Source organism: Trachypithecus francoisi, unplaced genomic scaffold (genome assembly GCF_009764315.1).
Source record: "Trachypithecus francoisi isolate TF-2019V2 unplaced genomic scaffold, Tfra_2.0 Lachesis_group11, whole genome shotgun sequence".
Taxonomy (NCBI): domain Eukaryota; kingdom Metazoa; phylum Chordata; class Mammalia; order Primates; family Cercopithecidae; genus Trachypithecus; species Trachypithecus francoisi.
In genome coordinates this window covers 131174507-131202053 of record NW_022681456.1, presented here as the reverse complement: position 1 = coordinate 131202053, position 27547 = coordinate 131174507, and the positions used below count along the sequence as shown (strand labels likewise).

Here is a 27547-nt window from a genome sequence, read left to right as displayed (position 1 = left end):
GAGTACTATTGTCTGTGTTTTAAGATTACTCCTTATTTTTTTATCAAAAACAGATATTTATAGGAGCTGACCTAGGCTAGTGGACAGTCTTTTGAATCCATCCTTTTAAAATGGGCTGATTCTTATTTTTTTGTATTCCTTTGTAGTTGCTGCCTCTACATCTCAGAGCCCTGGAATGAACTTGTCTCACTCTGCATCATCCCTTAGTCTACAACAGGCCTTTTCTGAACTTAGACATGCCCAAATGACAGAAGGACCCAATACAGCACCTCCAAACTTTAGTCATACAGCACCAACATTTCCCGTAGTACCTCCTTTCTTAAGTAGCATTGCTGGAGTCCCAGCCACAGCAGCAGCCACAGTACCAGTCCCTGCAACAAGCATACCTCCTAATGACATTTCCACATCAGTAATTCAGTCTGAGGTTACGGTGCCCACTGAAGAGGGGATTGCTGGAGTTGTCACCAGCACGGGTGTTGTAACTTCAGGTGGTCTCCACATACCACCTGTGTCTGAATCACCAGTACTTTCCAGTGTAGTTTCAAGTATCACAATACCTGCAGTTGTCTCAATATCTACTACTTCCCCATCACTTCAAGTCCCCACATCCACATCGGAGAACATTGTTTCTAGTACAGCACCGTATCCTTCAGTAACAGTTTCAGCAACTTCAGCTTCTGCAGGGGGCAGCACTGTGACCCCAGGTCCTAAGCCTCCAGCCGTCGTGTCTCCGCAGGCAGCAGGCAGCACTACTGTGGGAGTCACATTAACATCAGTTTCTGCCACCACTTCACTCCCAAGCACAGCTTCACAGCTGTCTGTTCAGCTTAGCAGCAGTACTTCTGCTCCTACTTTAGCTGAGACCGTTGTAGTTAGTGCACACTCACTAGATAAGACATCTCATAGCATTACAACTGGATTGGCTTTGTCCCTCTCTGCACCATCTTCCTCTTCCTCTCCTGGAGCAGGAGTGTCTAGTTCTATTTCTCAGCCTGGTGGGCTGCATCCTTTGGTCATTCCATCAGTGATAGCTTCTACTCCTATTCTTCCCCAAGCAGCAGGACCTACTTCTACACCTTTATTACCCCAAGTACCTAGTATCCCACCCTTGGTACAGCCTGTTGCCAATGTGCCTGCTGTACAGCAGACACTAATTCATAGTCAGCCTCAGCCAGCTTTGCTTCCCAACCAGCCCCATACTCATTGTCCTGAAATAGATTCTGATACACAACCCAAAGCTCCTGGGATCGATGACATAAAGACTCTAGAAGAAAAGCTGCGGTCTCTCTTCAGTGAACACAGCTCATCTGGAGCTCAGCATGCCCCTGTCTCACTGGAGACCTCACTAGTCATAGAGAGCACTGTCACACCAGGCATCCCAACTACTGCTGTTGCACCAAGCAAACTCCTGACTTCTACCACAAGTACTTGCTTACCACCAACCAATTTGCCACTAGGAACAGTTGCTTTGCCAGTTACACCAGTGGCCACACCTGGGCAAGTTTCTACCCCAGTCAGCACTGCTACATCAGGAGTGAAACCTGGAACTGCTCCCTCAAAGCCACCTTTAACTAAGCCTCTGGTAAAATTATTGGGATAAAAGAATTAGATAAATATGATCAGTTTTTTTTCTCTCTATTAAGTACATTTTTCAATTCAGCCTTGCAAGTTAGAAACATAGTTATAAAGTTACCTGGCTTATAGTATTTATTAAACAAATTGACGGCCGGGCGCGGTGGCTCAAGCCTGTAATCCCAGCACTTTGGGAGGCCGAGACGGGTGGATCACGAGGTCAGGAGATCGAGACCATCCTGGCTAACACGGTGAAACCCCGTCTCTACTAAAAAATACAAAAAAATTAGCTGGGCGAGGTGGCGGGCGCCTGTAGTCCCAGCTACTCGGGAGGCTGAGGCAGGAGAATGGCGTGAACCCGGGAGGCGGAGCTTGCAGTGAGCTGAGATCTGGCCACAGCACTCCAGCCTGGGCGGCAGAGCGAGACTCCGTCTCAAAAAAAATAAATAAATAAATAAATTGACAGCAGTTTGAGGGTATATCTACAATGAATATAAGATTTTATTTCAAGTGTGGCAGGATTTGGGGGTTAATTCTGCTGCACAGTTTTCCATGAATGTATAATTATCGGGTAAAATACAAGTATTTCATCTGAATTGGTACAAACGGAAGAAGTCTGTATCCCAAAAGGGAGCTAAATGCATCTGTCAGCAAAATGTATGCACATAACAGCAGTTCATAATCTTTGTTTCAGTGAGAATGAAGCAAATTTTTGGCTTCATTGTAGATTCCATAGTTGTACAATTTGGGGGTTATAAAAAATTGGAAGTTAGTAAGGAAATAGATACAGAGGAGGAAGAAATAATCTAATCCTAGGACTGAAGTAACTGGAATTTATTATCTAATTATGCTGTGGTGGATTTCCTCTTGTTCTGCCACCTTCTCCAAATAACAAGGCTGTGTTATATCTACTGTATTGTATGCTTCATCCTCTTTCTGCATTGCCATTGATGTGAGGTTCTTTTTATAGTAGGATAATGCAGAATCTTCACTCAGATAAAACAGAAATTCTTGATAATAGTATTAGATTTCTGATGCCTTTTGTTCTCAGGCCTGCCTGTTGGTTATTTCTTAACCAGCTACTGTTTTCTTTTCTCAGAAAATCTTGTTTTGCATGGCAAAAGCCTGATACGTACTGTACCAAATAAGTAGCTCAAGAGTATCTGGATACTGCCACTTATGTACATACAGCCTTTGTTCTGTTCTCCCGAGGGAACGACTTTTTACTGTATTTTACTATTCATTTTATAGGTATATTGTAGTAACCCCTATAAGAATATCACTGGTCGTCACACCTTTTTTTAAGACAGATACCAGAGTGTAACCTTGGTGACAAACATGTCTTAACTAGATACATTTCATTCTTATATTTGTGCATTCAAATGAGTTGATTTGCTCTTCAGGATGCAGTCTTTATATTCAGTGTCTCATGGACTTGAATTTCCCTTTGTTGTCTGTAGGTGCTGCCGGTGCGTACTGAACTTCCAGCAGGTGCTCTGCCCAGCGAGCAGCTGCCACCTTTTCCAGGACCTTCTCTAACCCAGGTGCCTCAGGACTTGACCAGTTTCTTCCTGCGCCCTACTTTCTTTGACAAAGCTTGCTGAAGTTATGCACTGTGGTCTTGGCTTTTGTCTATTTGGCTTTGATTTAGTAACACCTTTCTTTTAAAACGTTATAGCCAATGACCCAGGTCCTACTTAAAGTAAGAAGCTTCATACCTCTTCTGTTTGTCATGTTTCCAGTTATCTGAAAACACTTGATACTAATATTTTTTTTGTATCTTACAAAGGAAGAAAACAGCAAAGCCAACATTTTGCCAGACCCATACTGCTCCCTTTGTCATTCGTACTTCTGTAGAATAGCGAAATTGCATATATAATCAAAATTAACTTTGAGAGTGCCTTAGAAAGAAGAAGCACAGTGGCAACTGATAAACTTTTTCTGTGAGTCCAGAGCAACCAGTTTTTTCTTGAGTGTTTATCATTTCTTTCACTAGCCACCTAATGAAGTAATCAGCTTACATATAGGTAGGTATAGGAGTGATAATTCATGAAAACTGTGTGTGCTATATCTTTTAAAATAAAAGCCACCCAGCTCACTGAGGTGCTAACATGAGATTACTCATGGAGGAACTGAGACCAGCCACATGAACTTGAGGTTCCCATCTCACAGTCAGTTCTGCTCACTGAGTGCAGTGGTGGACAGAATTACGTGTAATATTTATTATTTCCCTTTCTCACCCCAGCCTACCACCAACACATTTAGTTTAATTTCCATAAGAGAAGTACTAATTGTGAACCTGTTGTGACCAGGAAAGAGCTTCTGACATGAGACAAGCCAGTAAACTTTTAAACTAAATTAGGAACTTATTTTTGAATCATATGTAAGAAATAAGAGCTGGGCGCGGTGGCTCAAGCCTGTAATCCTAGCACTTTGGGAGGCCGAGACGGGCGGATCATGAGGTCAGGAGATCGAGACCATCCTGGCTAACACGGTGAAACCCCGTCTCTACTAAAAATACAAAAAACTAGCCGGGCGAGGTGGCGGCGCCTGTAGTCCCAGCTACCCGGGAGGCTGAGGCAGGAGAATGGCGTGAACTCGGGAGGCAGAGCTTGCAGTGAGCTGAGATCCGGCCACAGCACTCCCGCCTGGGTGACAGAGCGAGACTCCGTCTCAAAAAAAAAAAAAAAGAAATAAGAAAAACGTGGTAAACTGCTTACTTGAGAGGCTGAGTTGGAATTTATCCCTATTTCTTTGGTCCCAGTATACAGGGGAACACCATTTAAGGAACTTGCCACAATAAAGTGAAAACTCCAACAGAAAACGCGCTCCGTCAGCCACCAGATTTGGGGGAAAGTGCATTGTGAAAGTCCATAAATCAGGAGTTTAGTTTTAAACTTATTTTCTCATTTAAAAACATGTATTCACATTTCTAAGGGAGCATAAAGTGTGATGAGAAATAGCAAGTGAGAATGTGGAGGGGTCCTAGATACAGGGAGAGGCATCTGTGAAGGCTGTGCAAGAACAGATTGATAGAAGCCAAGACGGATGGAGGATTAGACTGTGGAAGGGTAGAAGGAAGCTGCGTGCGTGGGGTGGACGGAATGGTTAACAGGATGGAATACCCAGATCTCCTTGCCACCATCTGTAGGGAAGAAGTATACATGTAAGACCTGAAGAAGAGAATAATACCCTGTGATAGTGACAGAATACGTTAATGCCATCTTTTACTCATAGGGGCAACTTCCCAGAAAGGCGTATAAAACTGAGAAAGAAAAGAGGGAATATGAGATACAGTGGCTCTACCAGTAGATCTTTGTACATTTTTCACAATATATTTTAAAGATCGCACAAATAAACAACTCTTTCTACCATTTTGAGTAACATCAAACATAGAATGTAATAACACTTCTTGGCCGGGCGCGGTGGCTCAAGCCTGTAATCCCAGCACTTTGGGAGGCCGAGACGGGCGGATCACGAGGTCAGGAGATCGAGACCATCCTGGCTAACACTGTGAAACCCCATCTCTACTAAAAATACAAAAAACTAGCCGGGCGAGGTGGCGGCGCCTGTAATTCCAGCTACTCGGGAGGCTGAGGCAGGAGGATGGCGTAAACCCGGGAGGCGGAGCTTACAGTGAGCTGAGATCTGGCCACTGCACTCCAGCCTGGGTGACAGAGCGAGACTCCGTCTCAAAAAAAAAAAAAAAAAAAAAAAAGACTTCTCTTAAACTGCAAACTGAACGACTCTAAGCCTTAAGAGTCTGACATACAATCTTGAGAAACCAGCAAAATAATCAAAGCAGTGTACTAAATTTGAGTATAGTTTTATATGTTCTGTAAAGACACATGTTATGTTGTGCCAATATGAAGCGTAAAACAGTGTGTCCTATCTAAATTGGCTCTATATCGTGACTCTGGAGGTGCCAAGGAAGTGTATTTACTCTGATTGTTTTCATTCAGGCCCAGCAACCTCTAGAGGATCTTGATGCTCAATTGAGAAGAACACTTAGTCCAGAGATTATTCCAGTGACTTCTGCGGTTGGTGTAAGTTTTGAAAATCTTGATAAAATCTCCTCATAACCTTAATATATTCTATGCCTGGGACACAAACTATAACCTAAACCATTATGAATACGTTTAACATGTATTCAGAGTCCCTGCTTATTCTAGCCAAAAGAAATGAGACTGGTTAATGAAAGATTAATGCTGACTCAGGAGTATCACTGTGGAAAAGATGGTATTTGAGAGGTGCTTTTCTAGTTGTACGTCTGGTTAGACTGTGCCAAAGATCAATTCTATGGATTTTGTATTTTTGTTTTAGAGGAGGCTAAATTTTGTCAGATTAAAATAATGTTTTGGGCCAGGCACAGTGGCTCACGCCTGTAATCCCAGCACTTTGGGAGGCCGAGGCGGGCGGATCATGAGGTCAGGAGATCGAGACCATCCTGGCTAACACGGTGAAACCCCATCTCTACTAAAAATACAAAAAATTAGCCAGATGTGGTGGTGCACACCTCTAGTCCCAGCTACTCAGGAGGCTGCGGCAGGAGAATAGCGTAAAACCCAGGAGGCGAACTTGCAGTGAGCTGAGATTGCACCACTGCACTCCAGCCTGGGCAACAGAGACTCCATCTCAAAAATAATAATAATAATAATGTTTTGATTGAAACTGTTTTTCTGTGACTATCCAAGTTATACCCTTAAGCATCCTATGAGAAAATGAAGAAGACAATCAAGAATTAAGAGTAGAAATTCCTTCTTTTAAAATGTGCCCTTTTTTTTGTTGTTGTTGAGACAGAGTCTTGCACTGTTGCCCAGGCTGTAGTGCAGTGGCACGATCTCAGCTCACTGCAACCACCGCCTCCCAGGTTCAAGTGATTCTTCTACCTTAGCCTCCCGTGTAGCTGGGATTACAGGGTGCCCGCCACCACATCCAGCTAATTTTTGTATTTTTATTAAGAGACAGGATTTCTCCATATTGGCCAGGCTGGTCTCAAACTCCTGACCTCAAATGATCTGCCCACCTTGGCCTCCCGAAATGCTGGGATTACAGGTGTGAGCCACCATGCCTGGCCCTGACAGCTGCCTTTCTTTACGTCAGACTTTTAGACTTTAAAAGAAAAAGGAAAGAAAAGAAAATGTTCTCAGACATAAGTGTTTCATCACATACACTTTCTTTCTGCCCTTTTACAAAGACCATAGGAAAGGCAACGAGGCCAAAGTCTGAGTGACTGAAGCTAAAGATCTGTGGTATCTGTCTGTGTATGTTTTGCAGCCTGTGTCCATGGTGGCTCCAACAGCAGTTACAGAAGCAGGAGCACAGCCTCAGAAGGATGGTGAGAAACATCCTTCTTCCTTTTATATTACTAATTCCAGTCCTACCTGCAGTTGATTCAGGAGGTTTACTGTTTCAAAGACACATTTCCATGTATTTGATAACTGAGGAGCATTGATAGTAATATCTGAAGCTTGAAAGATTAGCAAATTAATAAATCTGTTGTTATTTGGCAGAGGGAAGGTTATACAGGAGGTAATGATAAGACCCTTCATTATTAGCTAGGCCAGATCCTTGGTATTAGAGATTAGGAAATTAAAGCATACTGTATTTAGAAAAGTTAATTCACTGATAACCTCTTAGCTTTTGTGACACTGGATATATAGGGATAGAAGCTTGAATAGTCTGGACATATATTTGTATGGAAATACAAATGTAAGATTTCAGTTAGTCAATTTAAATATTTTTATTTTCAAGGCAGTTATATTCTCAGTTGGCTCTCATTTTAAAAGAAGTCATTTGCAAATCATTAGAACAGTCTAGAAATGATAATGTAGATTATCAAATATATACAATGAAAATAGTAAATTAAAAGTTTGCTACCAATAAAAAGAATGTAGAATATGAAAAAGGTAGCTTTTCAAATCATTGAAAGATGGAATTTTTCTTTTCTTTTCTTTTTTTTTTTTTGAGTTGGAGTTTCGCCCTTGTTGCCTAGGCTGGAGTCCAATGGCATGATCACAGCTCACTGCAATCTCCACCTCCCATGTTCAAGCGATTTTCCTGCCTCAGCCTCCCAAGTATCTGGGATTACAGGCATGCATCACCACACCTAGTTAATTTTGTATTTTTAGTAGAGACAGGGTTTCTCCATGTTGGTCAGGCTGGTCACCAGCCTCAGGTGATCCGCCCGCCTTGGCCTCCCAAAGTGCTGGGATTATAGGCATGAGCCACCACGCCTGGCTGAAAGATGGGATATTTTTATAATTGGTTTAGAACAACTGGAAAGCCATCTTGAAAAAAGCAAAGGTGGATCCACTAGCCTAGACATAAGTAAAGTCCAAGTGGACCAAAGATGAAATATTGTATCCTAAAATAGTATTATATGAAATCATAAGGGGATTTTTTTCAGCTGTCTAGAACAGGGTTGACAAACTTTTTTTCTGCAAAGGGCGAGATAGTACAAATTTTAGGCTTTCTAGACCATATAGTCTCTTGCAGCTTACTCAGATCTCAAAAGTAGCAGTGGACAATACATAAATAAATAAGTTTGTGTTTCAATAAAATTTATCTACAAAAACAGGCAGTAGGCTGAATTTGGTCCATGGATCAGTTTGGAGTTCTCAGATAAGTTTAATAGAGGTGTTAAGTTCAATGTCTAATCCAGAAGCAAGTAGTAATAGATATAAAATTTTCTTCATGGAAGAAAAGTGCCATTGATTGCAAAGATAAATGAAAACCTGGGGAAATATATATATTTGTGAGAGGGGGAGGGGTATGTGTACTCATATCACAAAAAGAACTCGTTTTGCTAATATAGAGTTCCTAAAATTCAACATGAACCAAAAAACAATCAGAAGATACAGAAAAGGAAACTTAGACGTGAAAGTATTTAACGTCCGTAATGATAGAAATACAAAGTAAGCCTACAGCTGATAGCAGTTCCCACCTCTCATTGGTAAATCAGGGGTTTAATAGCCACCAGTGACTTGGTGCAGCCTCCGTGGGCATCAATTTATAATAGTAATGTCTACTGCAGTCTTAAATGGAAATAATTCAGCACTTTCATTTCGGTGGATTTATTGTACAGATCTATAAGAAAATATTTATTTTTAAACTAGCAAGAAATTCTGGGCCGGGCATCGTGGCTCACGCCTGTAATCCCAGCACTTCGGGAGGCCAAAGCAGGTGGATTGCTTGAGCTTAGGATTTTGAGACCAGCTTGGGCAACATAGTGAGACCCCATCTCTGCAAGAAATTTTTTAAATTAGCTGGATGTGGTGCTATGCACCTGTTGTTCTAGCTTCCCAGGAGGTTGAGGAGGAAGGATCACGTGAGCCTGGGAGGTCGAGACTAGTGAGCTGTGATGGCGTCACTGTACTCTAGCCTGGGGCACAGAGTGAGACCCTGTCTCAGGGAAAAAAGAAAAGAAATTCTGAATAATTTAAATGCCCATCAGTAGAAGCCTGATGAAATGTGAAATATATGTATGGTGTATACATAGGGTATGACAGTATGCAGTCATTAAAAAGAATGAGGCATTGCTATGGAATGATCTCAAAGATACAGAATTACATGAAAACATCACAATTGCTCAATGTTCTACTAGCTGTATAAAATAAATATATCTCTAGAAAGAAACTCAAAGCATTGTTCCCCAGAAAGATTTTAAAATTGCCCAAAACTACTTATCAATAATTCTGAGGGCCAGGTGCAGTGGCTCACGCCTGTAATCCCAGCACTTTGGGAGGCTGAGGTGGGCGGATCATGAGGTCAGGAGATCGAGACCATCCTGGCTAACACGGTGAAACCCCATCTCTACTAAAAATACAAAAAAATTAGCCAGGCGTGGTGGCAGGCGCCTGTAGTCCCAGCTACTGGGAGGCTGAGGCAGGAGAATGGCATGAACCCAGGAGGTGCAGCCTACAGTGAGCCAAGATCGCACCACTGCACTCCAGCCTGGGCGACAGAGCAAGACTCCGTCTCATAATAATAATAATAATAATAATAATAATAATTCTGAGAACTGTACTATCCTATTCTAGAATTTGCCTGTGTTACATTGAGAAAATAAAATTAGCTGGTTTTCATTTAAAAATGGGTCTTGGCTGGACATGGTGAGTCACACCTATAATCCCAGCACTTTGGGAGGCTGAGGCAGGCATATTACCTGAGATCAGGAGTTTGAGAGCAGCCTGGGCAACATGGTGAAACTCCATCTCTACTAAAAATACAAAAATTAGCCGGGTGTGGTGGCGCACACCTGTAATCCCGCTACTCGGGAGGCTGAGGCAGGAGGATCACTTGAACCCAGTAGGTGGAGGTTGCAGTGAGCTGAGATCGCACCACTCTGCTCCAGCCTGGGCAACAGAGCGAAACTCCATCTCAATAAAATAAAATAAAGATGGGTCCTTAACGTCTTCAGTAACATCTCATCCTTCATTTCATGTATATCTCTGAATTAAAGAATGAGTAGTGAGTTTTTAATGCCTGTTAACCTTTGTTTTTATAGTATATATTAATGTTATAGTTGGTATCTAGTAGTAGAGCAAACAATAACTATTTTCCCCTGTTGGACAAAGCCTCATGGAGGGAGGAGATAAGGAAGTTCTCTTTGCCTCTAACAGCTTTCCTCGTGTGTAGTTTGGTTTTGCTGTATTTCTAGCCAACGGGAAAATAAGTTAACTGGAAAGAGACACTTATATTTTCCTCACCATGTATGTGTTTCAGTTTCTCAAGTCACAGAAAAAGGCCCTGTCCTAGCAACTAGTTCAGGAGCTGGTGTTTTTAAGATGGGACGATTTCAGGTAAGACAGTCACTTTGCGTTGCCTTGATTCCTTCCTTTGGAGGAGTTGTCTATATAATAAAATTACTGCCTACCTATTTGGGACCTAATTTGGGATGTAATTGCCAGTCTAGTGATTTCTATTACATAGTACTTTGTAGCTCTTTTTAGCATTTTCCTAATAAAAGTAATATATACTAAAGAAAATATAGATTACTTAGAACAGTAAAAACACGGTAGATAGTCGTACTCTTTATCCGCCCACCTCCCAAGATTACTTTTTGGGGTGTATTTCCTTCCACTCCTTGTTTTCTGTACAAGTGTGTATTTAAAATTGAGTACCATTTCTCCTGTTCCAAATGTTACAGCTTTTTTCCCCATTCAGTAATTGGTTTACCTAACCAGTCTCCATCATCATCTCTAGTTTTTCCAACATAATAAGTTAAGTAACAGCAAACATCTTTGTGTATAAAAATGTTTTCCACATTTGAAATAACTGTCATAAGATTAATTCTTTAAATTAAAACACATGATACCATATCACTTTATTTTACTAACTGTCCAACATGTGAGCATTTTCTGGCTGGGAAGAGTAAGTGATATTTTTCTCATTTGTGAACAGGTCCTAAGTGTTTATAGGTGGGCTGAGTTTGTATCTGTAAATACATGGACAAACCAGAGCAAGGATCTGGTTCTCTTTTTTAGTCACCAGTTAGTTGTGTTGATTCTTGAGGATTAACAGGCATTTAACATTTACCTTGTAGTTTTTCTTGTTCACAGGCAGCCCTAAAAATTGTACATCTTGTTCATTTTATTTATTTATTTATTTATTTTCTTTTTTGAGATGGCGTCTCACTCTGTCACCCAGGCCACTGCAGCCTCCGCCTCCCGGGTTTAAGTGATTCTCCTGCCTCAGCCTCCCAAGTAACTGGGATTACAGGCACACGCTACCATGCCTGGCTAATTTTTGTATTTTTAGTAGAGACAGGGTTTCACCACGTTGGCCAGGCTGATCTGAAACTCCTGACCTCAAGTGATCCGCCTGCCTCAGCCTCCCAAAGTGTTGGGATTACAGGCGTGAGCCACTATGCCTAGCCCTGACCTTTTGTTATTTATATGTTGACTAAGACATAAATCTGAATTCTGTGTATGACATCGAATACGAAAGTAAATTATTTACTTTGTAAGCGTAGCCACACAGAATCTGCTTCTCTGTACACATGTGTTCTCTGTGATGGTATTCAATTTTTCTTCATAGTCAAAGATGGAGGTACTATGTAAAGAGATAATCAGCCTACTCGTTGACAGGGAAATAAAGTGACTTTATTTTTCCTTTTTTAAATTGTCTGTGATAGAAATTGGATATTGAGAACTTCAGTTTTTAATCTTTGTTCTTTTTTTCATCAGGTTTCAGTTGCAGCAGATGATACCCAGAAAGAGGGTAAAAGTAAGTCAGAAGATGCAAAGTCTGTTCATTTTGAATCCAGCACTTCAGAGTCCTCGGTGTTGTCGAGTAGTAGTCCAGAGAGTACCTTGGTGAAACCAGAGCCGAATGGGATAACCATCCCTGGTATCTCTTCAGATGTGCCAGAGAGTGCCCACAAAACTACTGCCTCAGAGGCAAAGTCAGACACTGGGCAGCCTACCAAGGTTGGACGTTTTCAGGTGACAACCACAGCAAACAAAGTGGGTCGTTTCTCTGTATCGAAAACTGAGGACAAGATCACTGACACAAAGAAAGAAGGACCAGTGGCATCTCCTCCTTTTATGGATTTGGAACAAGCTGTTCTTCCTGCTGTGATACCAAAGAAAGAAAAGCCTGAACTGTCAGAGCCTTCACATCTAAATGGGCCATCTTCTGACCTGGAGGCTGCCTTTTTAAGTAGGGATGTGGATGATGGTTCAGGTAGTCCACACTCCCCTCATCACCTGAGCTCAAAGAGCCTTCCTATCCAGAATCTAAGTCAAAGCCTTAGTAATTCATTTAACTCCTCTTACATGAGTAGTGACAATGAGTCAGATATCGAAGATGAAGACTTAAAGTTAGAGCTGCGACGACTACGAGATAAGTAAGTATATTTTTTCTTGTGAAAGAAAGTCAGATAAGGTTTTAAGTCCTAGATCCTAGAGCCAAGGTTAATAATATTTTTGCCACAATATGCTAATGTCTCATTTCTTTTAAAGAGACAGTGCCACAGAAGCCCTACCCCACACCTCGGCATCCTACCACACACACAGCCACACACACACACACACACACACACACACACACACACACACAAAAGATTCCCAACCTCTGACTCAGAGGCACAGGCAGCTTCTCTTGTACTTATACAATACAGACCCATAGCATTTCTAGTTCTAGAACTTCTTCATTGTTAATATATTATTACTGTGTTATTGTTATTGTATTGTTATTTGTATTAATAGCATATTTTATCACTGTTAACTGCTCTTTATTAGTTCACTAAATGAATCTGGTAATGGCACTTGGATGTATGATTATGTTGGCAGGTTTTGTTTGGCAAATTGGATCAGAGTAGCAAATTCAGCTATTGTGTGCATGGCCTCAAAAGTGAGGAAATGTTTTCCTCCTAAAACATTATCAACCATTTGTTGTTGGCTAGGAGCTTGTAATATGGCTTGGGTAATGCAGGCCAGCAAGGTGAGTCGACAAACTAGAATCTTATGGTAGTACATTTAGGGAAAAGGTTCATTAGTAACTGGTACATACTTGAAAGCAGATTTAGGAATATGCTGTTAATTCTTGTTTGAATGAAGAGGATTATGGTATTTTGAATTATGTTTGGTTATCTTTCATAGACATCTTAAAGAGATTCAGGACCTGCAGAGTCGCCAGAAGCATGAAATTGAATCTTTGTATACCAAACTGGGCAAGGTGCCCCCTGCTGTTATTATTCCCCCAGCTGCTCCCCTTTCAGGGAGAAGACGACGACCCACTAAAAGCAAAGGCAGCAAATCTAGTCGAAGCAGTTCCTTGGGGAATAAAAGCCCCCAGCTTTCAGGTAAAAAGCCGTGGACTAGGCCAGCCACAGCTGTCCTCATCTTTTGTTTCTGTCTCCATCTGTATGTGACCTGCCGAACGTTTGTTATTTTTGTTAAATTTCAAAGGAATTTGGCTCTCCTGGTATTTTTGCTTCCTTGACTGCTGTACTTACATTTATTGTACCTCTTTTTGAGCCTATAGAAGTAGACTTAGTGAATACAATGGCTTATTCCATTGTAATCCATATTGCATTTAACCAAACTCTTGGGCAGTTGGAAGAAAATATATTATTCTCTGTTCAGTAAAACTTGGGTGGATTATTTCTTTTAATGGATGACTTAGTCATAATTGTAACTTAGATGAATGTAATTGTCATATAGATATTTGTGTGTATGTCTAATTGGTAACTTCTTGATTAAGGTTTTTATTTCATTTATATTGGGTTAAAGAACTTGCTGGTCATTGGTCAGGCGCGGTGGCTCACGCCTGGAATTGCAGAACTTTGGGAGGCCGAGGCGGGTGGATCATGAGGTCAGGAGAGTGAGAGCATCCTGGCTAACACGGTGAAACCCTGTCTCTACTAAAAATACAAAAAATTAGCTGGGCATGGTGGCGGGCGCCTGTAGTCCCAGCTACTCGGGAGGCTGAGGCAGGAGAATGGCATGAACCCAAGAGGTGGAGCTTGCAATGAGCTGAGATCCGGCCACTGCACTCCAGCCTGGGAGACAGAGTGAGACTCCATCTCAAAAAAAAAAAGAACTTGCTAGTCATTAAAATCAAAGAAATAGTTAAGTCATACTCTTTTGTAATAGAATATATACATATTTCATTATATAATTATCCATTATATATTATATATATATTTTGAAATGTAATTTATTTATTTATTTATTTATTTTAAGAGACAGGGCCTCACTCTGTTGCCCAGACTGGAGTGTAGTAGTGTGATCATAGCACACAACACAACGGCCTCAAACTGCTAGGCCCAGGTGGTCCTCCTACCTTAGCTTCCTGAGTAGCTGGGATTACAGGCACATACTACCATGCCCCGCTAACTTTGAATTATTTTTTGAGACAGACTCCCGCTCTGTTGCCCAGGCTGGAGTGCAGTGGCACGATCTCGGCTCACTGCATTTTCTGCCTCCCAGTTTCAAGTGATCCACCTGCCTCAGCCTCCCTAGTAGCTGGGATTACAGGCACATGTCACCATGCCCGGCTAATTTTTGTATTTTTAGTAGAGATGGGGTTTCCCATGTTGACCAGGCTGGTCTCAAACTCCTGACTCAGGTGATCGACCCGTCTTGGCCTCCCAAAGTGCTGGGATTACAGGCGTGAGCCACCGTGCCGGGCCCTGGACTGTATTTTAATTGGGATAGAGAGTTTCTAATCCTTTGGTGAAATTATGGTAGTGTTAACACAATTAGTTGAAAAGTAAAAGAAGGTTAAAATACATTAAAAAGCAGTTGCAAACTTCTTAGCAGTTCCATTCTCTGGAAGGGTTCATAGATATCCAAATCTAGCACATTAGGAACAGTTCATGCAGTCCATTAGTAGAGATGTGATTGTAAGAGAAATCAGCTAATTTCTGATCTGATCCAAATCAGATCTTTTTTTTTTGTTTTTGAGACAGAGTCGGCAGTGGGGCAACCTCCAACTCCCGGGTTCAAGCAATTCTCGTGCCTCAGAGCCTCCCAAGTAGCTGGGATTATAGGCGTGTGCCACCACACCTGGTTAATTTTTGTATTTTTAGTAGAGACCGGGTTGCACTATGTTGGCCAGGCTGGTCTCAAACTTCTGGCCTCAAGTGATCCGGCCGCCTCAGCCTCCCAAAGTGTGGATTACAGGCATGAGCCACTATGCCCAGCTATGATCCCAAAAAGATTCTAATCCCAATTTTGACATACGTTTTGAGTGGACTTGAATTCAACTGGGAGCCAGGGAACAGAGTCAATTTTAGGACAATTGACCTATTGAAAGCAACCTACCAAAAATAATTTTAAACATCCATTGCTCTGTAGTGACCTACATCATTTTTTGGCACCTCTTTTGTATTTGATCTAATGCATGTTTATAGGAAAGTCTAAGCAGAGACTGCCTAACAAACCTTTTTGTGTAATGATTCAACACATTTTCTAATAGGGTAAAAAAAAAAAAAAGCAGTCGTGGAATTGCAGATTGGAATCTGGATATCCACTACATACTCTGGTCTTACTCTGCTCAGACACGTGGCCCATCTAGGTTTTCTAAAGCTAAAAAGCTTCTGAAATAGTACATATAGCCCTATTACCTATGGATTTTTTTTTTTTTTTTTTAGTGCAATGGCATGATGTCGGCTCACTGCAACCTCCACCTCTGGGTTCAAGCAATTCTCCTGCCTCAGCCTCCTGAGTAGCTGGGATTACAGGCACCCTCCACCATGCCTGGCCAGTTTTTGTATTTTTATTGGAGACAGGGTTTCACCATGTTGGCCAGGCTAGTCTCAAACTCCTGACCTCAGGTGGTCTGCCTGCCTTGGCTTCCCAAAGTGCTGGGATTATAGGCGTGAGCCACTAAGCCCAGCCTACCTATTGATTCTTAGTGTCATTCCTCACTTCTCCCGTTAGTGAGGACTTTGTTCTTCTCATCATAGCTTCTGACCCATCATCCATCACTCAGTGGAACAAACCAAATGTCTAAGAACAGTACCTAATGAGTACATGGGGAAAGCTGGACATGTTTCCTCATGCCACTTTATCTTTTGGCAGGTAACCTGTCTGGTCAGAGTGCAGCTTCAGTCTTGCACCCCCAGCAGACCCTCCACCCTCCTGGCAACATCCCAGAGTCCGGGCAGAATCAGCTGTTACAGCCCCTTAAGCCATCTCCCTCCAGTGACAACCTCTATTCAGCCTTCACCAGTGATGGTGCCATTTCAGTACCCAGCCTTTCTGCTCCAGGTCAAGGTAATAAAGCAACCATCATCGCCAAAAACAGTAAAATGGAGATGTTGCCATACCTGGGACAAAAGCCTGTTAAGGCGGATTGGGAGACTAGCTGACCAGAACACAGCCTGTGTGTTGTACACTTAAGAATCTTCGGGTGAAAGGGAAGTGGAGTGATGAGACTCAGTGGGCTCATTGCTCCCATTAGGTGAAATTACTTTTTTCCGAGGAATTGCAGTGAAAAGTTACATCTGTGTGACCTATATGACTCGCTCATGTGGGATTTGGAACTTAACGCTTTAAAATTAGGCTGAGATTTCCTGGATGAAATTCTAAGGTGTTTTAGCAGTTTCTGAAAGCTAATGCATTTTCTTAGCCATTGTAGAATTTTGTTACTTTTAAGTATGGGAGTGGCATACTAAAATGAATAACCATACAATTCAGTTTTTTATCCATAATCTACTTTCCAAATATAGCTCTGTTTATTAATGATCGCTGAAAAAATTCCTGCAGAGGAAAGAGCTTCTAGCCATATTAGAACAAGAATTGAAAAGACTTGGGCATCTGAGTGAGAAGAATAAAAAAAATATAGGTACTGGCTTATGTGCCTTTGCCACAGTTTCACAGTAATTAGAGATTAGTCTCTTCACAGGAAGAATGCACTCGATTGGCAAGGAGGGCAAACTAGCTAGCATTGTATCAACTAAGAAAAGCTTCCGCATTTTGCAGATGGGTAGAATTAAGACCTAATATTTCATCTCTTACATATCTGACCTTCCCCCAGAAGCTTGTTCTTCTGTGTGCCATCTTAGTGCATTTCACCACTCCAGCCTCAAGTTTCTAACATCTTGTAGTTGTGTTCTGTCTCTTCTCCTCTCTCTGTTCTTCCCTGTTTTTCCCCTCTCACAGGCTGTGCGAAGTTTAACTGTGCATCTGAACAGGTGACATTCAAAACTGGTGGCAGGAGGACCCGATTTCTGAGTACGCCCTGCTTGGCTCTTTGTGTGTAACACCTTTACTCCTTCCTTGTCCTTGTTTTTCTGCTGCTTGGATCTGATGTTTCACGCAGTCCATTTTCATTTGTCTCTTTTTGTATATCATCTACTCAGTGGCTTGGCTGAATTACTGTTACCCTCAGAAGTTTGGGCCCCAACATTATGATAAAAAAAAGTCAAAATGACAAGTTTCTACAAATTTCAATGTAACTTTCTGGTAGAAGTGCTTCTTCATAGATCTGTGACAGAGAGCAGATATGGTATCTAGGCAGTAGATTGCTGGGTCACTACCCAGAATAATAAAGACTGAACTCCACAGTCATAGTCAGTGCTCTCCCTCTGCCCTAGCATTACAAATGACAGAAATCAGCCAGACACAGTGGCTTACACTTATAATCCCAGCCCTTTGGGAGGCCAAGGCGGGAAGATTGCTTGAGGCCAGGAGCTCGAGACCAACCTGGGCAACATGGTGATGCCCCATTTCTTAAAAAAAAAAAAAAAAAAAAAAAAAAGCCTGGCGTGGTAGTGTGCATCTGTAGTCCCAGCTACCCAGGAGGCTGAGGCGGGAGGATTACCACCTTGAGACCAGGAGGTTGTGAGACTGCAGTGAGCCATGATTGTGCCACTGCACCCCAGCCTGAGCAACAGAGCAAGACTCTATCTCAAAGAAAAGAAACGAAATGACAGAAAGCATTTTGACCAATGATGCTCTTAGATCCTGGCAGCAGGTAAAAATTATGTACCATTTTTTCCCATTCTTTGTCAGAGTAGATTGAAATCTTTTTTTTCTTCTCAATTAAGCCTAAGCATCTACTAGTTGAAAAGATGCTAGAATCTCTTGATTGGATCATTCCACCACTACTCTCCTCTAACCCCATAAAATCAAAAAAAGGGGTTTTAGTTTGGTTGTTCCAATAAAGCACTTCGTCTGATAAAGACCAAAGCCCAGCAACTGCAAGTGAAAATTATCCTTTTAACAGGATTTCTGGGATTTCCCAGCTTTCTACTTAAAAACAAGGCACAACAGCAGGTCACCCCATCTTCCCCATATGTGAAATGAAGATGATGCCAGTGTCCTAGGGCCATCGTACAAATCAAGTTAAGATCATGTACAGAGAAACAGGTAGCACTTGAAAAGCACTTGTGATTTCTCTCTGATTAGTCAGTGCCTACCTGGCACATAATAGGTAGTCAATAACTGTTCGTTGAAGAAAAGTTTAAAACAAAAACATGGTTCAAGTAGAAAAACCTTTGTTATAATTTGGATAAAAATCTTCTCTGTTAAGGCCTCAAACTTCTGATGTGATTATTGAAGTGCTTTTTTAAATGCATGTGCTCAGGCCATCACTGATTCTGAGTATGGGTCAGAGGTCCTCGGGCCTCTTCATGGTGGGTAGAATTTATACCTCCCTTTGTTCTCTGTAGTGACCACATTTAAAGCGAAGTATATAACACATTTAACTTCCATTTCCCTCACACAGTTGTAATCCTTCTAGCACTCCTGTTCTTTTTACCTGCATTAGTAATGGATTGCAGGTAAAAAGACTGCCTTTTTACTTTTACTGACTTCCCCCACATTCACTAGTCCCAGGCTCTTTAACAAAGAAGTGGGTGGAAGGCATTACCCAGTTCGATAGTTTTCCAGGCGTGTGTTTTTTTTTTTTTTTAAGGACTCAGATCAATAATTCTTCTGGTCAGATTTCCTGGACTGTGCATATTAGCACTTTGACAGTTGAATAAACATTTAATTTGCATGTCCACCTAGAAAGTTGCAAGGACATTAACAGTAGGAGCTGAGTATTTTTAAAGTAGAATGTTACATGTCAGGCCTATGGTCTACAGCCTGAAGTGCCTGACAGGGAAGAAAGAGAACCAAAGCTTCTGTTTCTGAAATATAATGTGACAAATACCACTTTAATTAAATTCCATAAATTCTCATCCCACTTTTAAAGGTAGGTGGTATTACCCTTGTGGTTCAAATGAAACTGGTCAGAAATATTGAATCTTGTCACTTCCCTTTGGGTGTAAAATGAAAGGCCCTACATATTTTGAAGTCACATCAGGATACATCATGTAAGCCTGGTGAACAAATCCCGAGACAGACTTGAACTATGGAAAGGAAACAGGTACTTGAAAGAGTAAGGACCTTACTAGCTGGAGTTGTATTATTCTATGCTCTCAAAATAGATAATGATTTGGAAGCACGGCTTGGCTTACCGCTATATTTATGTTTAGAGGTTGCTTGTTTTCCATGTACTTTTAAAAATTATTCCTGAAGGGAAGGGGTTAGTATATATATCTAGGATGTGGAAATGTAGCCAATTTAAATGAACTTAAAACTGTAACAGTGATACTGTCAGTCTACTATGGTGGGATTGCTAATGCATTTAATTGAGTGCTTTTTTAACAGCCCAGCTGGAGAAACAGGAGTGGGACAGGATCAGTGGAAATGCTGCTTGGGTATTTGAAATTCAAGCAGTGAGACCTGAGAGACTGGAGTTCCTCTCCGATTCCAGAACCTCAATGCAGGGCATTACTCTTTTAGATACAGAGAGTGGGTGTAGAAACCCAACATCTGTCAGCCAGGTAACACAGCTCATGAGATAATCATGTTAAGGCTAATAGACAGTTAGAAACATTCTGCAGAACTGTATCTATTCAAGGGCTACCAAGTCCTACCTATCTGTCTCCCCTCCTGCTTTCTCTTGCTGGGCGTTTGTGTGCTGTTTGGAGATTCTAAATATTTTACACTGATGTTTCTTTATCTTTAACACATTGCTTCTCTCTTTGTGCTTCAGGGAAGATGGTGAAAAAAGTCTGTCCTTGCAACCAGCTCTGTAGTAATTATCTTTTCTGTTATTTTTGGTCCTTGATTGCAAAGCCTGTTAACCACGAGTTCTTTCAACTCTGCAGTCTCACAGCTCCCTGATTCCTAACTTCCATCTAGCTCTGTATCCTATTCTAATAGATATTTAACATGCTTCATTGAGAAATCATCTCATAGTCGGTGCCCTCAGTGATAACCCTGTGTGAGCCTAGCTTGTGACAGACATGGATTGGTAATGGCCATGGATGTGTACAGGGAGATCAAGGGTGCCTAGGTTCCTACGGGAGAGCGATCCTCTAGTCAAGCAAATATGTGCCGGCCAGTGTTATTACCCCAACTGGAAACTCAGCAGTGATGAAAGCATGCGAAAATCCATGCCCTCCCATTGTTCATGTTGAAGTGGGAGATGTGTGCTAGATTGATGAGGAGAAAAACACCACTTTCTAGAGTTTGTCTTCTTAGACCGTGGCTTCTCATATTTTAATGAGAAGGCCACTTACAGTGTTCTAGGTAGGGTCAACAGGGAAATTCTGTACTTGGGATGCTGGGCTGTAAGTTATGGTTCATACTAGGTTATTGTTACTAGGATCTGGTGATGTGGGAGTAGGGGAAATGTATTATAATGGCAGGAGGAAATTTAAAAATGAATCTTGGGGGTAAGTCTATACTACTTATTAGGGCTTTTCAGAAGAACTAAAAAAGGTTAAGAAGTTAGCATATTCTCTCAAAGGCCTTTCTACAGCTTTTATAGTCAAGTCTCCTTTTCTTAGGAGTTAATTTCTGGTTAGAAAAGGATAGGTTTGTTTCATTCTTTAATGAGAGGACTGTATACAGCAGCCAGAATGTGAAGGTTTAACTGTATGGTTGACTCTTCCTCATGATTTCTCTTTCCTCATGGGAAGAGACTCCTGTATGAGGTCATGTAGGTTAAAATGAAAAGTGAAATTTGGTTCTAAAGGGGCCTCGCAGCATCAGACAGAGGGGTGTGTCTCCCAGCATCAGACAGAGGGGTGTGTCTCCCAGCATGAGCTCTGTGTGGATGAGCAATGGTCATGTCTCCTGAGCTTCTTGTGTTTAGCTTTTGACAGCCCTGCTCCCCTGTGATTATTTGTTTTTTGTTTTGATTGTCTCTCACATCAAGCTCACCGAGCAATAATTGTTCAAACAGGATGACAATCCCCCATGCATGTGATACGCTTGCTTTCTAGATTGAGTCACTCACTGTCATGACTGCCCATCCTCATTGCCTGTGCTTCCCCCTTCACCACTCTCTCACATTTGCTGTTCATGGAAGTCTGTTTTCTGTGCTTTAATACTTCTCCACTTGGGTTTCCTGTACTGTAGGGGAACTTACTCTTCCCTTCACACTGTATGTGCAATAGCAATCCCCTCGTGGCTCCAGCAGGCACCAAGAAGTGAGCTGACACTCACACTGGAGTAGTTCCATGTCTTGCCATAGTGGTAGGAAGCATGTGACCTTCCTCACTCTGCAGCTTCACCTCAGAATTAGCTGTTACTCCAGCACAGACATGCTTGTGTGTGCCATTCCCCAGGTGGTAGGGTATAAGCTTGACTTGAGACGAGCGATGGTCAATAACAGGCTTTTAAGTGGCAGGGTTGTGTTAGGTGTGCTGCTTTGACCTGGAAAGCAGGAAACGCATGCACTTACCCCCAGCGTAACTTGGGTGCCTTTAAGGACTAGTGGTTCACAACGGACTTTTAGTCGCTTTTATTTATTCTGTAACGTGAGATCTGGTAAGACAGTGGGGGGTAAGGAAAATAGACAAGACCATGACTCTTCTTTCCCTCTTCCCCAAAATGTGCCTCCTCGAATAATCTTCAGTGTGCCCTCCAGCAGAGCCGAAATCAGGCAGGACATAGACTCCTTCTTCCTTTTTCATCAAACCATAGAAATAGAATTCCTTCATCATAACCGCAAAGCTTCCTCCTCCCCTTTGCACCCTGCCTCAGCTGCATTTTCTTGTCGCTTCTACATGGGAGTGCTTGCTGTTCTGGGAAGAGTGGGGAGAAGCCGTGGGAATCCTTGAGCCAATTGAAACAGAGGTCATCTTCAGGAAAACCATGTCTTCCTGAAGTTGAAAGATTCAGGCACAACATATAGTCCTTTCCTCATGAATAATCTTGTTCTTTACTCATGGGAAATTGGAAGAGGCTAACCCCTCCCAAGCTTATGTTTGCAAAATCATGTTTATGGGTCCAGGTGAAAAACTCTTCTGAACACAGCATGCTACTTCTGTTATTACCTCTCTCTATATAAAGAATGGCTAGGCTGAGCATGGTGGCTCACACCTGTAATCCCAGCTCTTTGGGAGGCTGACATGGCAGGATTGCCTAAGCCCAGCAGTTCCTAAGCAACATATGGAGATTCTGTCTATTTAAAAAATTAACTGGGTGTGGTAGTGCATATGTCTAGTCCCAAACTACTTGGGAGGCTGAGGCAGGAGGAGTTTGAGACTGCAGCGAGACGTGATTGTGCCGCTGTATCCAGCCTGGGTGACAGAAAAAGAAGAGACCCTTCCTTAAAAAAAAAAAAAAAAAGCCAGGCATGGTAGCTCACGTCTGGAATCCCAGCACTTTGGGAGGCCAAGGTGGGCAGATCACCTGAGGTCAGGAGTTTGAGACCAGCCTGGCCAACATGGCAAAACCTTATCTCTACTAAAATACAAAAATTAGCTGGGCATAGTGGCGCACACCTGCAATCCCAGCTACTCTGGAGGCTGAGACAGGAGAATCGCTTGAACCCGGGGAGGCAGGGGTTGCAGTTAGCTGAGGTTGTACCACTGCACTCCAGCCTGGGTAATAGAGTGAGACTCCATCTGGAAAAAAAAAAAAAAGGGCTAAAGATTGTGGCAATGTCCACATGGTTTGGAAACCCACCTTCTCCTTAGCCAAGCATCTTTTCCTACTCCTACTTTAACCCTGCCCAATGCACTCTTTTATCCTGCATTCTGCAAAATTCCAGAGCAACTAGCCTTGCTGATCGTATTACACCTCCATCAGCAACGTGATGTTGGGGATAGCGTACTGGCGAGCAGTTCCAGTTCTCAGGCGCTTTGTGAATGGACTGAAAGAGGCCCCTGCCTGTGTACCTACCGTCATCCTGAGTTGTTCAGCCTTATCAGCAGCTACTGAAGAGAAACTGTTTTCACCACCCTATTATACCAAAACAAATGGCTAAACAAAACCTTGGAATCTTCCCTTCTTGCATGGCTTCCCAATTCATCCTCTTCCCATTCTGTGGCTTGCCATTCATCATCCCGTGAAGTTTTCCCTCTTCCCGAAATTGTAACCTAGGCTTCTTTTAATGCTTGTATTCTGTTGCTTATAATAGGGACCAGCAGCACAAACACTGTTGGGGCAACAGTGAACAGCCAAGCCGCCCAAGCTCAGCCTCCTGCCATGACGTCCAGCCGGAAGGGCACATTCACAGATGACTTGCACAAATTGGTAGACAATTGGGCCCGAGATGCCATGAATCTCTCAGGCAGGAGAGGAAGCAAAGGACACATGAATTATGAGGTAAGTCTCTCTTTTGCCGTGGAGAATCAGTAACACACACCTGAATCAAGGTGATATAAACAACTAGGCTGCTGCGTAACGTCTTACACCATGACCTTCTTCAGTAGCTCATGAATTTTAACACTTTAGAAAAACAAGGTAAAAATCCTCCAGGTACCCTTTTATTTTTCCTTCCCTGAATTCTTAGCCTCTTATTGGTCAGCTCAACTTTTTCTTTGTCGTTTTTCCTTCGTCATCCTGAACTACACACAGACACACACATGCACATGACGTCCCTCCCCTCTCATCAGGATTATTTTCACCCTTACTTGGTAAATATAAAGAGCCAATAAACACTACAGAAGACTGTTTTGCTGTATCTTACAGGATTAGACTAGAAGTGTATGTTAGTGCCACACATTTTATACCCATGGCCCACACCACACTTGACATGTGGTTTGGTTTTCAGGGCCCTGGAATGGCAAGGAAGTTCTCTGCACCTGGGCAACTGTGCATCTCCATGACCTCGAACCTGGGTGGCTCTGCCCCCATCTCTGCAGCATCAGCTACCTCTCTAGGTCACTTCACCAAGTCTATGTGCCCCCCACAGCAGTATGGCTTTCCAGCTACCCCATTTGGAGCCCAGTGGAGTGGGACGGGTGGCCCAGCACCACAGCCGATTGGCCAGTTCCAACCTGTGGGAACTGCCTCCTTGCAGAATTTCAACATCAGCAATTTGCAGAAATCCATCAGCAACCCCCCAGGCTCCAACCTGCGGACCACGTAGACCTAGAGACATTAGCCCAACAGATCTGGGGGCAGGAGATGGAATGTGGGGGGGGTGGGGGGTGGGAAGTAGCCTGTATACTAACTACTAGTGCTGCATTTAACTGGTTACTTCTTGCCAGAAGGGAATGTTTTTCATACTGCATTGAGCCCTCAGAATGGAGAGTCTCCCCCACTCCAGTTATTGGAGTGGGAGAGGAAGCAAAGAACAGCTTTTTTGTAAAGGGGCAGCTTCAGACCATGCTTTGCTGTTTATCTGTACTCAGTAGTGAGGATGAGGGCTAGGAAAGTCTTGTTCATAAGGAAGCCAGAGAACTCAACGTCAAATCCAACCCATCTGTACTTCCGAGTGGGTGGGGCTCATGCCCCAGATCCCTCACTCCCTCAAGAATCTGAACCACAAGAGACAAAAACAACCTACTGGGCTCTCTCCTACCCTGCCCTCCTCCCTTTTTTTTACCCCTCTCTTTTTTATTTTGTCTTTCTTTGCTCTTTAGAACCCAGTGAAAAATACCAGGGGACTGGGGTGCAACTCTTTCTTACGATAGGTCATTAGTGCTTTAAGCAAAAGATATTAGCAGCTTTGACTGCAGCATTAGCAATTAGGAAAAAAAAAAATTAAGTTCCCTGCGGACATGTAACTTTGCCATCAGTTTTGATGTGGAAACACTGTGATATATAAAATGTTGTTGGACAACAGTAGTTTTAAGAGTAAAATATGAAACGTTTAAAAAGTTCCAAAAAAAGCTAGCTCTGTCCTTTACTTATTGAGACACTTTAACTTTTTCCTTTGTATTTCCATTGTATTAGATGAATAAATGTGAATGTAAAATTGTATAAATTACTGTACTTGAATACTTCTGTTTCCCAGTGTTGCTTGCTGGACATTTTAGTGCCTTGGACTTCTATTGCTTCTGCCATTAGCATCAACTTATCAGACCCCAGATCAATAAAGGGCATGTGGAAGGAAATCTTAGGTCCATGTGACCCCAGCAGTCCAGCAGTGGTTATGCCAAAGGGAAATTGAAAAAGTATTTTTTTAAGTCCTTCAACAACTTTGTCTAGAGCAGGTGTAAGATGAGTAGGGTGGGAAGTTAAGTTGGCATCAGTGGTTAAAAACAGAAAGTTCTGTTTCAGGAATAGTGAGGAGGGGGTGTTGTAACAAAATTGGGCAACTGAAAAGAATGGTGTGTGCTGGGTGACAGACAGACTGAAGAATGAGGAAACAAACTTGTTTTGAAGATACGTGATGCCTGGCCAGTGACTGTCGTATAAACCTTTCTTACTTGAGCTAGGCTTGAACAGACGTGACCTAGAAGAAATTGAACATAAAGAGAAGGGGGTGGGGGCTAGTTTTCAAGTTGGGGAACCTGATAGTGAAAAGTCACAGATGGAGAAAGTTGCTCTCAGAAAAACTGTTTGGATTGTTTTCCTTTGTTGCACATGTGCCATGCATTTCTCAGCTTGGGGTACTATATTTTGTGGAAAGTGAATCTTTCCACATCTGAATCTTTCCACGTCTGAATTACTCATTGTAGGAAAGAATTCTTATTCCTACTCATTTCCTTTATGATGTCCAAATGGTTGCAGGATCATCATCTATTGTGCCACCTTTATTTCTAGAAGTACAACTAATATGTTCACATTTTCAAATAAATATTCCCCGTAAGTAATAACTGCAACCAATCAGTGTTATTTAGTGCTATGCCTACTTGTAATGGGTAGTTACTATTTTCAGAGCTTTCCGGAAATACTGTCCTAATTGGCTATGTTTAGGATCTTTGTTATCTCTGAAGACAGACAAAGAAGCTAGGACTCTTAATGTTGGGGTGCTTATTGACTCTTAGTTGGGAAACTGAAAATATTTCCAACCTTTTACCCACGTCAATGGCATATTCCGGAAATCACCACCACCACCACCACAGAAAGGCTGGAGGCTCCCGTGCCCTGTTCATTCCTTAAGGGGCCCTGCTTCCCTTATTAAGTTGGTCTATGGCCCTAAAGATGCAAATGAGAGCCGAAGGGTTTTAAAAGGTAGAAAGGAAAAGGGCAGGGGCTTCAACCCCTGCTATAAAACGATTGACTTATTTATTCTCTGCTTATATTATTTCTTGTGGAGAGAGTAAGGATAGAACCAAGCAGGGGCTGAGTGGCTGAGAAAGGGGCCGCCTAGGAGGGAAACCTCCTTTCTACAGAGGCGCAGGGAGCCTGAGGCGGCACATTCGCATTTGTTCTTTGGGTTTAATCATTTTGACATCTTTTCACTCATGCACAAAAAGTCAGAACTGGTTTTATTCACTGTTGAATTTCATCCTCCTGTGGATGAAATAACTGAAGCCTAGAGGAATGAACTAGTGCTACTGAACTGTTTAAATTATTTTTGTGTTAATAATAGTACACTTTGAGTATCTTTTTCCACATTAAAAACTTTCTGAATTAGAAATGTTTCCCTTACATTATTTAACAATGTACACTGTTTAAAAATAAAAACTCAGACTTCGGGGGTTTCTCAGCAGCCGTTAACTGTACATTTTGCACTAACTCTGGGTGTTGCGCTTCTTGTAAGATTGCGCTTTGTGCTTCAGTTTGTTACCTTTGTAGACTTATTTAATGAAACCATTCAAATAAACCAAACTTGCTTTTGTTGAGCTGTGGGGTTTCATTTCTAGAAAATTCCTTCACATTCTCATTGGCACTATTTTGAGTTAAGTGCAATTTATAACTGGATTCCTAATTCCTGGGAGCTCTTTTGCTGCCTCTTCATCTTCCAAAGGAATAGAAATGGTCGGCTGCCGGCTAGTACTTTCCGACTTCCTTATCTCAGGTTCACAGCTTCCCAAATGGGTCTGTGAGCCGAAAAATAAGAAGTCACCACTTCAAGATTAGGCACAGCCAAGCCCCAAAATAGATCTAAAAAAAATTAAAGTGGCTGAATGCGGTGACTCATGCCTGTGAGTCCAGCGCTTTGGGAGGCCGAGGCAGGCAGATCACTTGAGGTCAGGAGTTTGAGACCAGCCTAGTCAACATGGAGAAACCCCGTCTCCTCTACCAGAAATACAAAAATTAGCCGGGCGTCTCGGTGGGCGCCTGTAATCCCAGCTACGTGGGAACCTAAGGCGGGAGAATCACTTGAATCCCGG

The 27547-nt window shown here is 42.3% G+C and overlaps 1 protein-coding gene and 1 long non-coding RNA gene across 14 annotated transcripts in view; both read left to right on the top strand.

The window, feature by feature from the left end:
• WNK1 (WNK lysine deficient protein kinase 1) overlaps positions 1-27547 on the top strand; it is a 182949-nt gene that overhangs the window by 134264 nt on the left and 21138 nt on the right. For 9 of the 13 annotated variants that reach the window (XM_033223320.1, XM_033223313.1, XM_033223319.1 and 6 more), the window contains 10 exons: positions 147-1582; positions 3033-3116; positions 5535-5618; positions 6850-6910; positions 10300-10376; positions 11763-12424; positions 13179-13381; positions 16107-16301; positions 23455-23642; positions 24091-25012. In XM_033223320.1, coding sequence (XP_033079211.1) covers positions 147-1582; positions 3033-3116; positions 5535-5618; positions 6850-6910; positions 10300-10376; positions 11763-12424; positions 13179-13381; positions 16107-16301; positions 23455-23642; positions 24091-24408 — 3308 coding nt within the window. In that variant the 3' untranslated portion in view covers positions 24409-25012. Of the gene's footprint in view, positions 1-146; positions 1583-3032; positions 3117-5534; positions 5619-6849; positions 6911-10299; positions 10377-11762; positions 12425-13178; positions 13382-16106; positions 16302-23454; positions 23643-24090; positions 27050-27547 lie in introns of those variants that run through there. The other 4 variants (XM_033223315.1, XM_033223314.1, XM_033223322.1 and 1 more) reach the window with 3 other exon arrangements.
• LOC117090728 lies at positions 16308-22661 on the top strand. The gene is made up of 3 exons (XR_004440115.1): positions 16308-17282; positions 20074-20115; positions 21946-22661. It is a non-coding gene; the product is annotated as an uncharacterized LOC117090728 (long non-coding RNA).